Here is a 16,774-nt window from a genome sequence, read left to right as displayed (position 1 = left end):
GTGAACAGGGCTGCAGGTGCTGGGTTACAGTTACAGCGCCTGGATGGACGGGGCTCTGTCCCTGGGAATCAACCACGGTGTGGTGCAAACATCTGACCCCACTGGAACTGCCAGCATTCTCAGGAATGCCCAGAGTGGTGGACAGTTGTTGACATTTGCCACCTAGCATGGTTTCAGTCCTCAATTACAGAGGTGTGTCTGAAGCAAGAACACTCCTGGACTTTGCAAACACATGAGTCAATAAACTTTCTTTTTATTATTAAGTCAGTCTGGGTAGGGTTTCTGTCACTTGCAGTTAAGAGTCCTAGCACAAAACACTGCTTTCTCGAGCACAGGGAGGGATGAGGACAGGACTGCGAGGCATCAGACACCTGGAGGGAGGTGAGACTGGGCCAGAGGGCTTGGCAGGCCACTCTGGACCACGGGGAGCTCAGGCTGCAGTTCCTGGGCCTGGCGGGCACCCACAGCATGGCAGTCTCTTGCCTGGCTCTGGGTGAGCCCACATGCCTGCCTTGACAAGGCCCAGCCAGCCAGGCAGGTGGGCATCAGCAAGGCAGGTGGGCAGGCACTGGTTTCCTGGAGGCCTCTCAGGACCCACAGTCTTTCCTGCAGGGGGGCGGGGCCAGGTCTGGGGATTCAAGGCCTCAGAGAGGAGGGGACCTCACTCCAGTGCAACCTTCTCTCTGGCCCCTAAAGCTTCCTGAGTTCGTCTAATTCAAGGGATCATCTGGATCAACAGCTCAAAGGGCCGAGAAACGACATTTGTTCCCAAGAGGCCTAAGTATTTTGGGTTTGCTAAATGAAAAGGTAATTACCTGAAGTGGAACTAGAAGGACGCCAGTATCCAAAAAGAGGCACTGGGGGTTCAGAGAAAAAGAGCCATTTCCACTGTGCCCACCACCCCGTGGGGTAGGGTCCCATGGCGAAGGGCCCTGCAGGGTGCCGGGCAGCTTGGGGAACTCTGCCCTCTCAGGGGCCCGGTCAATGGCATCCGCTTGGATGCCGAAGTGACTAGGGAAGCCCTCCCGCATGTCTGCAGACCCGGGGTCAGCTGTGGAAGGACGACCAGGAGACTCCCGAGGCGTAGAACTCCACGCGGCTGGGCCAGTCACCATCCCCACTGCCTTCCCTGTCCTCGTCTGAGTCATCGTCGTCTCCACTGGACGCTCCGCAGACGGCCCCGGCCAGGTAGGCCGGCTGCCCGGCGGCCCCGGTGCCCAGCTCCTCCGCCTCCTCCTGCCGCTTCTGGGCGGCCAGCTCGCGGAAGCAGAGGCTGCAGACGCGCAGGGGCTTGGGCGAGAGGCGCGGCAGGAGGAAGCGCTCGCGGGAGCACTCGGCACAGACCACAAAGCCGCATTTGCGGCAGTGGTGGCGTCTGGTGAGCGCCGAGAAGCGTGTCTGCGTGCAGCGCATGCAGATGTCCGTGGCTTTGTCGGGGATCCAGGGCGCCGCGTGCTCCGTGCTGGGCTGGAGACCCGTGGCCAGCAGCTGCCGCCGCACACACTCCTCGATATGGCTGATCCACTCCTGGCGCTCGGTGGCGGAGGCGGCTGACACCACGAAGGACTTCTTGGCCGTCTTGATCATCCAGCGGTTCTTGGCCTGCAGGGTCTCGGGCAGCAGCTCCAGCGTCACCTCCTCCAGCGGAATGATATGCTGGCTGCGGTACTTGCGCTTGTTGAGCACGATGCTGCCGTACACCAGAATGTCGTTGAAGAGGAAGAAGATACGCGGTTTGGCCTTCTTGCGGCACTCCTTGGTCAGGACGCCCTCACCCAGCAGCACTCGGCCCGGCAGGGCCAGTGGCTGCCCCGATGCCCCGAAGCAGCTCTCAACAGCCGCGATGCGCTGGCTGTTGATCTCCGTGTTCGCCAGGTAGTCCACCATCTTCGGCCACTCGGCTGTGGGAGGAGCAGCAGAGGACGCGTCAGCTTGCTCAGACATGGAGGGGGGCGGGGGTGGTCAAGACCACCCCCTAACCCCCAGCTCACCAACCCATCCGTCAGACAACGCACTAATTACCCCACTGCAGGCCCAGACGGCCACTCAACCAAGGAAACTCGCTGCCCCAGAAAACGACCCTTAGACAAGGAGTTACTGGGAGGTGAAGGGGGAACCCCCCGCCCCAGTGAGGGGCGTGTGGAAGCCAGCCCGGGATAGGAAGGCAGCAGTAAAGATGTGTGACTGAGAAGTGGGGGCTCGAGCCCCTGGGGAGCCTTGGAAAACAGGGTAGAACAGGCCTCAACACCATCCACCCAAGGGGCAAGGATACTGAGCCCCAACTCCCTTCAGAGGCTTCCAGGAGCACTGACTACCCGGCACTTTGGGCCTGCCCCAGGTGGAAGGGTGCAGGTGCATGCACGAGGATGGGGAGTGCCAGGCAACGGGGTGTCTGCAACCCCAACCTGTCAGTGACCCCCCCCACCCCACCCCCCATCTACCAAGACAAAGCATCGTAGACCCTGCAACCCACTCACTCAGCCCATGAGCCCAGTGGTCACCACCATCATCATCACAGGTACCACTGCTGAGTGCTTCTTCCATGTCAAGCATGACTATCTCATTTAGTCCTCACACCAACCGTAGCAGGTAGGTCCCCCCTTGACAGGAGGAAACTGAGGCTCTGTTAGTAACTAGGCAGCCTGGAGCTTGCACCCCTGGAGACGGTGCTGCTCAGAGCCTTCCCCCATGGGGCAGGAGGCCTCTATCCTCCTCTGCCAAGCGCTCCACGTGGTAGCCCCAGATCTCACCTGGGCCCCCTCTGCTCTGTCCATACCCATTCCCTTTGACCCACCAGACTCACAGCTTTGAGGACACCCAAACACCGCCGACCCCAGGGCAAGCCTGCAGTCCCAGCTCTCCCCTGAGCTGCCCCCGTGACCTCCCACCAGCTCCTCTTCTTTTCCAGAAACAAACCACCATTCACCTAGTTGTTGAAGCCCCACATCTAGGACTCCGCCTTGAATCTCCTCTTTCCTGTACCCCCATCCAACCCATGAGCAAGCTCTATCATTTTTCTGTCTCACGCTTGGCCCCAGTCTGCTCACTTCTCACCACACAACTCCACCAGTGAACTGACAGCAAGGCTACCTCCCTTTCAGAAAGCATCTCTCTGACAACCCCAGCTCAGGCAGCTTCTCCCCCTACCCAGGACAGGGTCAGCAAACCATGGCCTGAGGGTCAAATCTGGTTTCATGTATAAGGTTTTATTGGAACACAGCCACATCATTCATTTACAATTGTCTGTGCTGCTCTCCTGCTGCAATAACAGAGCTGAGAGCTGTGACAGAGACCACATGGTTACAGAACCTAAAATTTACTCTTTACAGAAAAAGTTTGCTAACGTTTTCTGTAGGATGTTATCCTGTTTTGCTTTTTCTTCACAGGACTTACCAGGACCTGATATTTTCTCGTCTATCCATCATTTGCTTGCGTGTTTTCTATTTCCCTCACCCACTTCTAAGCTCCATCACAGCAGGAGCCTTTTCTTGTTCACTGCTGTATCCCCAATGCCTGGAACAGTGCCAAGCACATAGTAGGTGCTTCGTGAGTGGCTAGTGAATGAACCAAAGCTCCCTAGGGCCCACCACAGGAGGAAGGAGCCAGCACCTCCTATCTCTGAAGAGGAAGCAGATGAGAGCTGACCCCACAGCCGCTGCTGCCGCCACCACCATGTGCGCACAAGTGTACAGGCACACACAGCACACCCCTGACCAAACTGATCACACACGCAGAGTTTCTGGGTCACCACACTGCAGTTCCGTAAGTCAGGCTACCTGTGGGAAGCTGAAGTGTGGCCAGCGCAGGGGCTGGATGCATTACACAACAGGGGTGCTCGGCCCCGACTCACGCACCCATTGCCCCTTTCAGACCACAAGCCATCCTGAGAAGTGCTGTCCACACCACCTTATGTAAGAACCACTATTTTTAGGCTGCTGATCTCGGCTGCATGTTGCAAACCTAGCTGATTATGGGTGACAGCCCTGGGCTATCCTGCTAGGACCAGTCACTGCATCCCCGCTGTGGACAGTCTGGTAACATTCCAGAGGCCACCCCCAGGACCCCTGGGCTGGGTGCTGGGCCCCGGGATGGGCTGAATGAGGGCTCCACTGGAGGAGCTCAGAGTGTAGCAAAGGAGGGAGAGGCACCAAGAGCAGTGACTTTGGGACCTACAGCAGCGACAATGGAGATGCCTGGCAGAGTGGAAAGGGCAGAACAAAGGGTGAGCTGGGTGCACTCACACAATGGGCTACTGTTGGCATTTACAGTGACTCCACCCGATTCACGTGGGTCATCGTGGAGCGACAACAGACACCAAATGCTGAGTGGAAAAAGCAACCTGCAGAATGGTCTGTATGACACCATGTATGCAGAAATTATGCAACATTTAAAAAGTGTTCAAGAACTATATCTGCGAATAAAAATGGGTAGGATGGAACCTCGCACCCATGAGGATAGCTGCTATCAAAAAAACAGGAAATAAGTGTTGGTAGGGAAATGGAAAAGTTGGAACCCTCCTGCACTGTTAGTGGGAATGTAAACTGGTGCAGCCACTATGGAAAACAGTATGGAGGTCCCTCTAAACATTAAAAATAGAACTGCCATATGATTCAGCAATCCACTTCTGCTTATTTATTCAGGAGAATTGAAAGCAGGATCTCCAAGTGGTATTTGCACACCCATGTTCATAGCAGCATTATTCACAACAGCCAAGAAATGGAAGCATCCCAAGTGTCCATTGATGGATGAGTGGATAAACAAAAGGTGGTGTAGACATACAATGGAATATTATTCAGCCTTAAAAAGAAATCCTGTCACTTGCTACAACACGGATGGACACTGAAGACATTATGCCAACTGAAATAAGCAAGTCCCAAAAAGACAAATACTGCATGATTCCACTAATATGATGTATCTATAGTAGTCAAATTCATAGAAACAGAAAGTAGCAAGGTGGTTACCAGGGCTGGGGGTGGAGGAGGAGGAAGAACGGGGTCTGGGCAGGGGCTGTGGTGGTGGAGGAGAGCTGTTATTTAATGGGTACAGAGTTTTGGTTTTGTAAGATGAAGAGAATTCTGGAGATATTTCAAAACAATAGGAATATACTTAACACTACTGAACTGTAAGCTTAAAAACAGTTAAGATGGTTTTCAAAAAAGATAGATACAAACCAAAATCAGAAGAAAATTTTATTTCTTTCATTTGAAAGAAGGCAGCAGCAAATGTGATAAAATCCCAATACCAGTCAGCTCTGGGAAGTGGGAACATGAGCTTTTTCTTTCTCTTTCTAAATTTAAGGTCCTCAAAAAGAAAAGAATTACCTTACAATGTCTGGGTCAAGAGCTCTGGGCTCTGCTGGCCTCGCAGCGGGTCACCAGGCTGGGCCTCCCCTGACCTCACAGCAGCAGGGCCCAGGCTGCAGGACATGCCAGGATGAACATCTGAGGACGGAATGCCACTTGCTCCCTCCAATACACCTGGCAGCCACCTGGCAGAACTGGGTGAAAACCCAATCTTGCAGCCACACGCCGAGGCCTAACACATTCAGCACTGAGCAGACAGACTTTATGTGGAGAGAAGAGCAGATGCCCCCCACAGTGGGTGAGCTCTGGAGGCAGACTTGCCCAGGTCCACCTCTGACTAGATGCTACCCAGGTGGGCACCATGGAGGAAGTGAGGAACAGTGCCCAGGGAGGGGAGAGCTTTGGGCAAGGGAGGGCCTACAACACTGTCTCCCCGTCCCTTGTAGGAGGCCCCAGGATGCCCCACACTGCTCTGTCCCTAGTCAGTGGTTTACAGACCCCCTCCAGGCCCTGTTGGCGGCAAAACATGGCGCAGGAAGGGTGGGGAGTACCTGGTGACAATGAAAGGGGTCTGGGCTCCGAGCTGACTCCACACACTGACTGGGGTAGTGGGAAGCCTCTTGTGCCCCCTCCTCTGTGGGCCTGCAGCGAGTACCAGCTGGGGTGAGGGGCCGGGCAGACAGCATCCTCCTGGGGGGCTCCCCCACATCTGCCTACCAGATCTGCCACGACCAGAACTTCACACCTGCTATAACATGGCCTGGAGATTTTCTTTTTCTTTTTTTTTGACCGCCCCCCTCACTTCTTTCCCTCACCAGGGATCGAACCCACACCCCGTGCAGTGGAAGCGTGCAGTTTTAACCACTGGACCGCCAGGGAAGTCCCTTGGAGATTTTCTTGGTAGATGAGGCAGCATCCCCACCTCCCCATCCCCCACCCCTCCCAGCAGATGGGGAATCCTGTTCTTATTGTTCTCACTAGGGAAGTGAACCATCCTCCCTTAGAACAGGGGAGGAGAGAGCTGAGCCTGTGCCCACTCCTTTTGGGGCTGCCTGCCCCAGGACAGCCTGTGCTGAGCCCCATGTGGTACCCCAGATGCTGACAGAAGGTGGACACTCTCGAAGGGCCAGTGTCTGGGAACAGGGAAGTAAACAGACCTGCTCTTTCTTGCAGGTTTTGGAAGGAGGGCAGGCTCCTGGGCTGGCCTTCCTGAACACAAGGGATCCCACCACCTGAGCTGGGCCGAAGGTGCTCTCAGTGAGTGAGCCATGCCCTAAGTGTCACTGGGTGGCCAGGGTTCTGTGCTTGACAGTTGAGGTGTCACACATGATCTACACCAGGAGTAGCAAATCTATATCAAGTCTGAACAACTGCCAGTTTTTCTAAATACAATTTATTGGAAAACAGCCGCATGCGATGGGGACTGGCTTGCAAAGCCTAAAATATTTACTATTTGGCGCTTCACATAAAAAGTTTGCAGACCCCTGATCTATACCACCACATGCTGTCAAATGCATAATTCAGGGACTTCCCTGGTGGCGCAATGGTTAAGAATCCGCCTGCTGGCTTCCCTGGTGGTGCAGTGGCTGAGAGTCTGCCTGCCGATGCAGGGGACACGGGTTCGTGCCCCGGTCCGGGAAGATCCCACCATGCCGCGGAGCGGCTGGTCCCGTGAGCCACGGCCGCTGAGCCTGCGCGTCCGGAGCCTGTGCTCCGCAACGGGCGAGGCCACAACAGTGAGAAGCCCGCGTACCACAAAAAAAAAAAAAAAAAAAAAGAATCCGCCTGCCGATGCAAGGGATACGGGTTCGAGCCCTGGTCTGGGAAGATTCCACATGCTGCGGAGCAACTAAGCCCGTGCGCCACAACTACTGAAGCCTGCACTCTAGAGCCAGCGAGCCACAACTACTGAAGCCTGCGCGCCTAGAGCCCGTGCTCTGCAACAACAGAAGCCACCACAATGAGAAGCCAGCTTGCCACAACTACAGAAAGCCCGCGTGCAGCAATGAAGACCCAATGCAGACAAAAATAAATAAATAAATAAAATTTATAAAAAACAAACAAAACAGTTTCAGTGTGACTCAAAGCGTCCATTTTCCCACCTGCAAAAGGGGCTGATGACAACTCTCCCCCTGCACAGCTCTTCAGGTGTTCAGGGAGAGAGAAAGGGAAGGAGATTCCAGGTGACTGCAGGCTGGGAAGGAACTGCCACCTCTCTCTGGGCCTGCCTCAGTTACTTCCTCTGTGAAATGGGAGATTAAGCCCGGCCCTGTTTCCTTTGACAGCTCCCACCAAAAGTCACAAACTCACACGCTTCAGAGGCCAGGCGGTTCCTAAATGAGAGAGGCCAGCGAGCACCTAGGTCACGGGGAAGGCGCTTCCACCCTCCCTCTCTTCCCTCCTTTGCTGGGGCAACTATCTCAGCCCACTTCTCCACACCCCGCAGACTGGGACCGACGACGGCGTGAGTCAGGAAACCCTGAACCATCTCCGAACAGCGGGAGCGCTGAGATCCCTCTGCCCCAGGGCTCAACGCCCACGGGCGCCTCCTGACCTTTTCCGCTCTCACGTCGCGCACACCCCGGGGGCTCTGCCTCGACCCCGGAGACCCCTAACCTGTTTTCACCCCGGAGACCCCTTACCTGTTGTCACCCCGCTATCCCTGGAGCCCCTGCAGACCCCGCCCCGCCTCCAGCCCGACTAGCCAGTAATAAGCGCCCTGCTCCGCGCCTCTGCTCGAGGCCAGAGTCCGAGACGGTCCTGGCTGTGCGCCCGCCCCGCCCCAGCTCCGGGGCCATATAGTCGAGGCGTCCCGGGGAATTTGGAGGCGGCCGGCCGGCCGGAAGCCCGCCTGCTCTGCTCGTCGCAGCCCGGCCGGGGATCCTTACCTCCTCGGCCTGGGCCCCGCGCGCCCCGCCCAGCAGCCTTCGTGTCAGACCGCACTCGGCCGCGCCGCTCCTCTCGCCCTCTGGGGATAACCCCAACCGCCCAAGCCAACGCGTTCCAACTCTCCCCGACACGCCCCTCGCGGCAGCTCCGCCAATTGGAGCCCTGGCGCGCGGCGGGGGCGGAGCCTGGACTCCAACTCCAGAACCACAAGTTCCCGGGAAAAGTGCGCAAGCGGAGCGGCCAGAGTTGGAGTGCGTTGTGGTGCGCCCCTGCTGCAAGCCAGGGCTGGGCGGGGCTCGTTTGTAGCTCTCTCCCGGGGTTGGGTACCCCGTCTCAAGCCCCCCGGTTTCCCTTTCCGACGCCGCGCTCTGCCCGCTGGCTGTTCTCGCCAGGCAGCAGACTTTGAACTCGCCGGACTGGGGCCTGTGAGCCAGGAAAGGGGGAGGGAGGCTTTGGCGTTATTGTGCCTTCTGCTGCCTCTGGCGGGATTCCCTGCTGCTGGCTGGCATAGTCCTCTCTCAGAAATAGAGAGATTGATAATCATAATATGAAAAATCAGTGTTTTATCTGTTTTATGTTTTAAACTTTTTTTAGTGAAAACTTTCAAACATACATTGAAAGAAAGAGACTAATTTAATGGACTCCATGTACCCATTACCCAGCTCCAACATTACCAGCAGGTTTTGTCCCCCTTCTCCCCGCGCCCAACATACCACCCCCCACTGCTGCTCCCTGGCCAGCAACACTGAAATGAAATGAAAGTCCAAGCCTCGCCATCACCACTCCTCGAGGGCTGTCTCAACCTCCCTCTGGCCTCCTTTCATACTAGCTTCTTCCTGTTCCTCAAAACCCCAAGGTTGTTCTCACCTCTGGACCTTTGCACTTCCTTTTTGCCTCCAGATCTTCCCATGGCTGCATTTTTGGCATTTAGATCCAACTCAAACTGTCCCCTCCTCAGAGGCTTCCTGCACCCTATCACCCTCGTCTACCTCACTCCGTTTTATTATTTTGCAAAGCACTTCTCTCAACCTGAAGTCATCTGATTAGGTCGCTTGTTTACATGTTCATGGACTATCTTCCCCACCTAGGTAGGCTGTGAGGCCCGTGGGCTGGACAGTATGCAGCTTGTTCATTCCTCTCTCTCTCCAGTGCTGAGAACTGAGTTCAGCATTTAGTAAATGTCTGTAGCAAGGATGAGTTTGTCTTGCCAAATAGGGGAGACCTGGGCACTGTGAAGAGGGGCTGGCTCAGTCCAGGGCAGTGCCTGCTGGGCCAGGACCAAGGCAAGAGACAACAGCGGGAGAAAGAGCTGACCCAGCTCCAGGTGCCTGGGTCCAGACCTCTGACTCTGCCCAGGGCTGGGGCCTGAAGGGCTGGTGCTGGGAGGCATGAGCTGAACAGGGGTGACCCGCTTTCCTGGGTGGTGTGGGCAGAGGCTGTGAGGTGGGGCCCAGTAGTGGGGATCTGCCTATCTCAGCCCGAGTGGAGCGGGGCTGGGACATGGGCGCATTGCCACAGGGCAAGGGGCTGGGGCAAGGGAGGAGAGAGCAGGGAGAGGCTAAGAGAAAGAGGAGGGGTGGCTAGGCAAGTGAGAGGGCCACCAGCTGTGACCTTGGAGAGTCCACATCCCCCCACCATGGCATCCCCACCTCCACCACCTTCATGGTTTTTACCCTCACCCAACATAAGCCACAGCCTCACAAATGTATTTAAATGTTTATAAAATGCATTGCCAATATTTCATCTTGAGAGATTACAAAAAAATTTCAGGATTTTCAGCTTCTCTTAAATCAGAGGATTTGAAAGATCTGGTCCCCCATCTCCGCACAGAACTGTCCCCTTTAGATGGAGCACGTGTTCTCCCACTAACCACAGTCCCCACCATTCTCCGTGGTTTCCCTCTCACCCCCCGTTTACGCATTTATGTACCTGCAGTTGAATAAGCATTTGAGCTTATGAGTTCTGATGGTATACACCAGACAGAGGGTGGGGGAGACAAGACCCCAAGATCCCAGAGGCTGAGTTATAACCAAGGAGGTCAGTTGGGACACTGAGACACTGGGAAATGCCATCCCAAGTGTACACATGCTTGTTGCCCGCGGTGGGGGAGATGGAGAGGGACTTTGAGCTTAGCCTTGTAGGCCATGTTTTGTGACTGCCTCAGTGCCAGATCCCCTACCTCCCTAGCAAAAGGGACCTTCTCCAGGAAGGCAGGCCCTGCCTGGGGTGAGGTGGCTGTAGGAAGGGAGCTGGAAAGCCCTGTAAACAGCTCTCTGGCATCTGACTCTGTGCTTGGCACAGAGTAGGTGTCCAGGAAAAGGAGGCCTTTTCATGATTCTGGAAAACCATAGAGAAGATACACAACTGTTGGTCCTGGAGTCAGGAGACCCCCAACTAGCCTTTTCTCACTGCTGGTCCAGGGTCCACTGGGGCCTCAGTCACCTCATCTGTCCTTCCTTCCAGTGCTGATATTCTATGGAAGTGGGTGGAGCTCCAGGAAACCCCCTGGAGGCAGCACAAGCTCTGATCCTCTAGCTGTCCACCCCTTCCCACCAGAGACCAGCCGTGGGTGGAGGGCTGAGCTCCTCCAAATAAGAGGAAAAACTCGTGACTCAGGGAAAGGCAGAGGTTGAGTCAGCCAAGCCACAAGCTGTGGAAAAAATGAAGTGTCCCTGAGGCTTTTTCAGCTCCTCGGGTAAGGAGCCCTTTCTGAGGGAAAGCTGGCTTCTAGGCTTTCAGGAAAGCGCCAGTCTCAGGGTTTTCAGGTTAGGGGTCCCGGCAATCATCTCTGTGGAAAATGCTAGGAATTTTTATTGGATCAGTTCTTTTTTTTTAATTTATTTTTGTCTGCATTGGGTCTTCGTTGCTGTGTGCATGCTTTCTCTAGTTGCTGCGAGCGGGGGCTACTCTTTGTTGCGGTGCGCAGGCTTCTCATTGCGGTGGCTTCTTTTGTTGTGGAGCACAGGCTCTAGGCGTGTGGACTTCAGTAGTTGTGGCACGTGGGCTCAGTAGCTGTGGCACGCAGGCTCTAGAGCGCAGGCTCAGTAGTTGTGGCACACAGGCTTAGTTGCTCTGCACCATGTGGGATCTTCCCGGACCAGGGTTCAAACTATGTCACCTGTCAAACTATGTCACATTGGCAGGTGGATTCTTAACCACCGTGCCACCAGGGAAGTCCTGGATCAGTTCTTAAGTTCGTCTAAGTGCCAAGCAGTGTGTGCTACACACTTCACATCATCTTATCTTTCCCCAGGCTAGACCTGTGATTCCCAGCTTTGGGCTAGAGAAAGTGAGACAGATGCCAAAGCATCTAAGGGTGAAGTATTGAGACTAATGCAATACTTTCTCTCACTCTTGTCTCAGCAAGAGTGAGAGAAAACAGAGTGGGCAAAATAGTATCAATTGATGACCTTAGGTCAGGGGTCAGAGAAGGATCACATGGTACATATTCTGGGCTTTGGGAGCCAGGATCCCTGTGGCAACTACTCAACTCAGCCATTGTTGTGCGAACAGGGCATAGATAGCGTGCAAGCACGCGGCAAACGTCACTGAGGGACACGCGTCTGACTGTCCTGTCATTTTCATGTGTTGTGACAGCTTCTTCTGAATTTTTACAACCACTTAAAAATATAAAATCCCTTCTTAGTTCACGGGTTGTACCAAAACAAGCTGCAGGCTGGAGTTTGCTGAGCCCTGACTTACAGCTGTTCATCATACTTTTCCTGCAACTCTTCTGTCTGTTTGAAGATATTCAAAACAGAAAGTAGGGAAAACAAATAAAGAAAAAAAGGAAACAGAGGCCACCCTGCTTATAACAGGCAGACTTTGAACTAGTCAAGTTTCCAGGATTCTCCATGCTGCCTTCTTTATCAATTACACACCTGAGGCTGAGTCTCAAAGCCATGGAAACGTGGGACATTGGGGAAAGATTTCTGTTCAAACGGTTACAAAGATTTGTTTTAAAGGAGGACACCTGGAATGTTCAGAAACTATGATTTCAAAAGAATATCTCTCAAAATTTTTGGATTTGGGATTGCTGAAGTATTGGATTTGAAACCACGACCACATCTACCCTCTGCTAAATCATGGAACTGGAACTGCAGTGGCTTCCCGTCGCCCCCTCTGCAGTGTCAATATTTATGCTGTTCTTTGTCTAAGTTTGCCCTGTGTTTGTCATTCCAAGTCTGCACATCCTTTTCGTGTTTGTGGACATTATTGTGCCTGTTTCTCATCATGGTGTCTCCATGAGGCTCTGACTAGGCCAAAGGGGGAAAACAAGAAAGACGAAAAGAAACGCTGCCCTTTGAGAAATGCTTCAGGTGGAGGAAATAAATGCTTTCATCTCAATATAATCTTCACAGTGATTTAGACACACCTACCTTCTCAAATAAAGCAAAGCTAAGAGGCCTCTGACAACACTGGTTTGACAAGGTTCCATCTGCGTCATTCATTCATTCAACAAACAGTTCCTAGATGCTCGTTTTGCCACCTCGAGCAGCGGATGCCGTGATGAATGAGGCACTGTTTCTGCCCCTGAGGAGCTCACAGTCAAGCAGGAGGCAGACCTGCAAACACAGGCTTACTCCTGAGGAGCGAGAACTGCTTACCCAGAGCAGAGAGCAGAGAGCAGAGGTCATCTCTGGTGAGAACCATCTTGTTGGAGCACCATTTTGGCATTAAAAAGTCAGCGTTTGGGGCCTGGCTGGCAAAGAACTCTTCACCTGCTGCATGTAAGTCAAGAACAAGAATTTTAGGGGCCAGGAGCAAGCAAGCTGGAGAGAGAAAAATGCCTAGCTCATGGTGTGGGAGAGGGCCAGGGGAAACTCTCTGGCTGAGGAGTGTGACTGGGAAAAGTTTCAAAAGGCAAAGATGGGTGATATTCCATTTTTAATTACTTGCTGAGCTGCCCAAGATGCCCCACATTTTTGGCCATTACCCCTCAATGCTTCATAAAATCCACACCCTCGCTGGTGGGAAAGTCAATTGCTCTATCCAGCCTCCATGATGGGCAATGCAGCAACATCTGCCACAGTGAAAGATGCCCAGACCCTCTGTTCAGCTAGTCCACTTCTAGACATTTATTCTAGTGCAAAAGGGTATATGCTCACATTTATCCATTGCAGCTTTGCTTTCAGTAGGGAAACAGTGAGGACAACCCAGACAACTATCAATAGGGGACTGGTTAAATAAATTATGCATGCAGTGAAATGTTTCATCACACTTAAAGGGAAGAAGGCAGGTCTTTATGTCCTGATGTGGAAGGATTTCCAAGATATATTGAGTGAAAAAAGTAAGGCACAAAAGTAAGTGTGGGGCTTCCCTGGTGGCACAGTCGTTGAGAGTCCGCCTGCCGATGCAGGGGACGTGGGTTCGTGCCCCGGTCTGGGAGGATCCCACATGCCACGGAGCGGCTGGGCCCGTGAGCCATGGCCGCTGAGCCTGCACGCCCAGAGCCCGTGCTCCACAACAGGAGAGGCCACAACAGTGAGAGACCTGTGCAAAAAAAAAAAAAAAAAAGTAAGTGTGATTTCCTGTGTAAGTGTATGAAAAACATTGCTGGCAGAATTCACAAGAAACTGGTGACAGTGGTTGCCTGTTGAAGAGAAAATGAGTGGCCTGAACACATGAGAGGGAGACTCACATTTTATACCCTTGTGGTATTCACACCCTTATCTAGTTCCCTCCCACATTGGATAGAATGAACCTGTGTAACCAATAGGATATCGTGGGAATGACAGTGTGTGACTTTCCAAAGTATGTCATAAAAGACACTGTGGCTTCTGCCATGCTCTCTTGGATCACTGGCTCTGGGGGAAGGCAGCTGCTTAGTCGTGAGGATGGTTGAGCAGCCCTGTGGAGAGGCTCATGTGGTGAGAAACTGAGGCCTCCTGCTGACAGCTTGCCAGGGTGTGAAGGAGCCAGCCTGGAAGGAGATCGTCCAGCCGCAGAGAAGCCCTGAGGTGGCTGCAGCCCAGGCCCTCATCTTAACTGCAACCTCCTGGGAGACCTTGAGGCAAGACCATCCAGCTAAGCCACGCCCCAGTTCCTGACCCACAGAAATCATGTGGTTTAATAAATGCTTATTGTTTCAAGCCAATGAATTTTGAGATAATTTGTTAGGTAGTACCAGATAACTAATGGGTCTTTTTAACTTTGTACCTTTTGCATTTGTGCATGTCCAAATAATGGTGGTGATGATGATAATAATCATAATTATAGTAATAACCTAATATACACTGTGGACTTTGTGTGCAATAATTCAGGGATATTACCATTGGGTAGATACGGGGTGGAGAGATGGGAACCACTGCATGGACAGTGAACCCTGGACTAAGAAGGGACTCTACTGGAGTGCTCAGAGAACCTGGCTTCCAGGTGTGTGTGTAAGGGGTGGGGGCACTTGTGCAGGCAGTGGAAAGCCCTTAGGTGCAGAGGTTTCATACTAGCTGCCTGCAGGCCCACAGACCCTTTTTGCTTGGCTAGCACTTTGGATTTTAAAATCTGAACTTGACACCCACCAGAATTGCTAAAATTATAAATATTGATAATATGAATAGGTGATGATATAGAGCAACTGTACTCTCATGTTGCTGGGGGGAATATAAATTGGTACAACTACTTTGGAAAACCATTTGATAGTGTCTACTAAAGCTCAACATATGCTATCCTACAGCCCAGAAATTCTACCTCTAAGTACATATCCAGGAGGATTGAGGGCACATGTTCACCAAAATAAATGTTCAGGAATGTTATAAGAACGTTATTCATAGTAGCTCCATAATGAATACAACCCAAATGTCCACCAACAGTCAATGGGTAATAGACAATGTTGTATTCATATAATTGGGTACTCCTCAGCAAGAAGAAGAATACCGCTACACAAATGAAGATGTGTCTCATAGCAATGAATCTCCCAGACCCAACATTGAGTGAGGGAAGCCAGACAGAGAAGGCTACATACTGTATTATTTGAATTTCAAAAAAGGCAAAACTAATCTACAGTGGTAGAAATCAGGGTAGTGGCGATCTAGGAAAGGGCTGGTATTGATTGGGAAAGGGTAGGAAGGAGCCCTGTAGGGCTGTTTTATAGAATTTTATTTATCTTGATCTTAGTGATGATTCCAAATGTGTATATGTATATAAACAGTTCACTTAAGTGTGAACATAAATCTTAAGATTTATGCTCTGTATTGTATGTATGTTACACCTCAATAAAATAAAATAGAAGTAACTTTAAAGAAATCTGCGCTGAGTGCTATTAGAGGGCATGCACATCCTGGTTCCCCACAGGCTCTCTCCTTCCCAGCATCTGGACTCTGAAGACTGAGGGCAGTTCCTGCAAGACGTGCCCTCTACTGGTGCCTCTCCCAGAGGAGTAGCACTGGAGTCTGGGTGGGGCGGGCAGCTAGGGACAGAGGAGAGCAATCTTACTGGGATTTTCTTCCCTACACTGTGCCCAGTCCCCTTACAGTGGAGGCTGCATGACCACCTAGAGGGGTGGGATAGGGAGGGTGGGAGGGAGGGAGACGCAAGAGGGAAGAGATATGGGAACATATGTATATGTATAACTGATTCACTTTGTTATAAAGCAGAAACTAACACACCATTGTAAAGCAATTATACTCCAATAAAGATGTAAAAAAAAGAAAATGCACGTGATATTGTGATTTATAATAAATATATATTTGGTCGGACCCCTGTTTCTGGCACAGGGCTCCTAAAACACTTAGCATTTCCTAAGTGTTGGGAGCTATAAAGGTGTCTCTTGTTATGTTAATGAGGTGACCTTTGGGACGCACCTAAGTGTGCAGGCAGGTTGCCAAGAGAACAAACCGCTGGGAATAGAGGGTTGGAACTTTCAGTGCCCTGCCACCCCCCCACCATCCCATATCAGGAGAGGAGAGGGACTGACGATTAAATGTCTCCAGCAGCCAATGATTTAATCAAGCATGCTTGTGTAATGAAGCCTCCACAAAAACTCAAAAGGACTGAAATGGGAGCGCTTCCAGGTTGTTGAACACGTACAGATTTGGGGAGAGTGGTGCCCCTGGAGAGGGCATGGAAGGTCCCTGCCCTTTCCCTATACCTTGCCCTGTGCATCTCTTCCATCTGTCTGCTCCTGAGATATATCTTTTATAATAAACCAGTAATCTAGTAAGTAAAACATTTCTCTGAGTTCTGTGAGCTGCTCTAGTAAATTAATTGAACCCAAGGAAGAGGTGTTGGGAAGCTCTCATCTACAACCAGTCAGTTGGAAGGACAGGTGACAACCTGGACCGGCGTCTGAACTGGGGCGGGTGGGTGGTTGGCAGTCCTGTGCGACTGAGCCTTTAACCTGTGGGGCCTGAGGCTATCTCCAGGTAGACAGTGTCTGGATTGGATGCAGAGTATTAAAGCACTGCTCAGCCTCCAGCTGCCTGGTTAACTGATAGCCCCAGAAGCTGCTTTTCTGGTTTCACTCCTTTCATGCCAAGGCCCTACTTCCTCTAGAGACTGTTCCCAGCCACTGTCTGAGCATGCAGGGCTGAAATATTGGTCCATTCCTGTGAGATGTGGGATCTTGGGCAATGTCTTAGTCAGTT

At 52.3% G+C, this 16,774-nt stretch overlaps 1 protein-coding gene across 1 annotated transcript; it reads right to left on the bottom strand.

Annotated features, from left to right (window-relative positions):
* Positions 1-292: 292 nt before the first annotated feature.
* Positions 293-8,295, bottom strand: PLEKHF1 (pleckstrin homology and FYVE domain containing 1). The gene is made up of 2 exons (XM_082862405.1): positions 8,192-8,295; positions 293-1,901 (listed from the first exon to the last, which is right to left on the bottom strand). The coding sequence occupies exon 2, from the start codon at positions 1,885-1,887 to the stop codon at positions 1,048-1,050; it is 840 nt and encodes a 279-aa protein (XP_082718531.1). The 5' UTR covers positions 1,888-1,901; positions 8,192-8,295; the 3' UTR covers positions 293-1,047.
* Between the last annotated feature and the right edge of the window lie 8,479 nt (positions 8,296-16,774).

The sequence above is a fragment of the Leucopleurus acutus genome (genome assembly GCF_964270905.1).
Source record: "Leucopleurus acutus genome assembly, chromosome: 20".
In the NCBI taxonomy this organism is placed as follows: Eukaryota; Metazoa; Chordata; class Mammalia; order Artiodactyla; family Delphinidae; genus Leucopleurus; species Leucopleurus acutus.
Note: the sequence above shows the minus strand (reverse complement) of the source record. Positions and strands in the feature narration are given on the sequence as shown.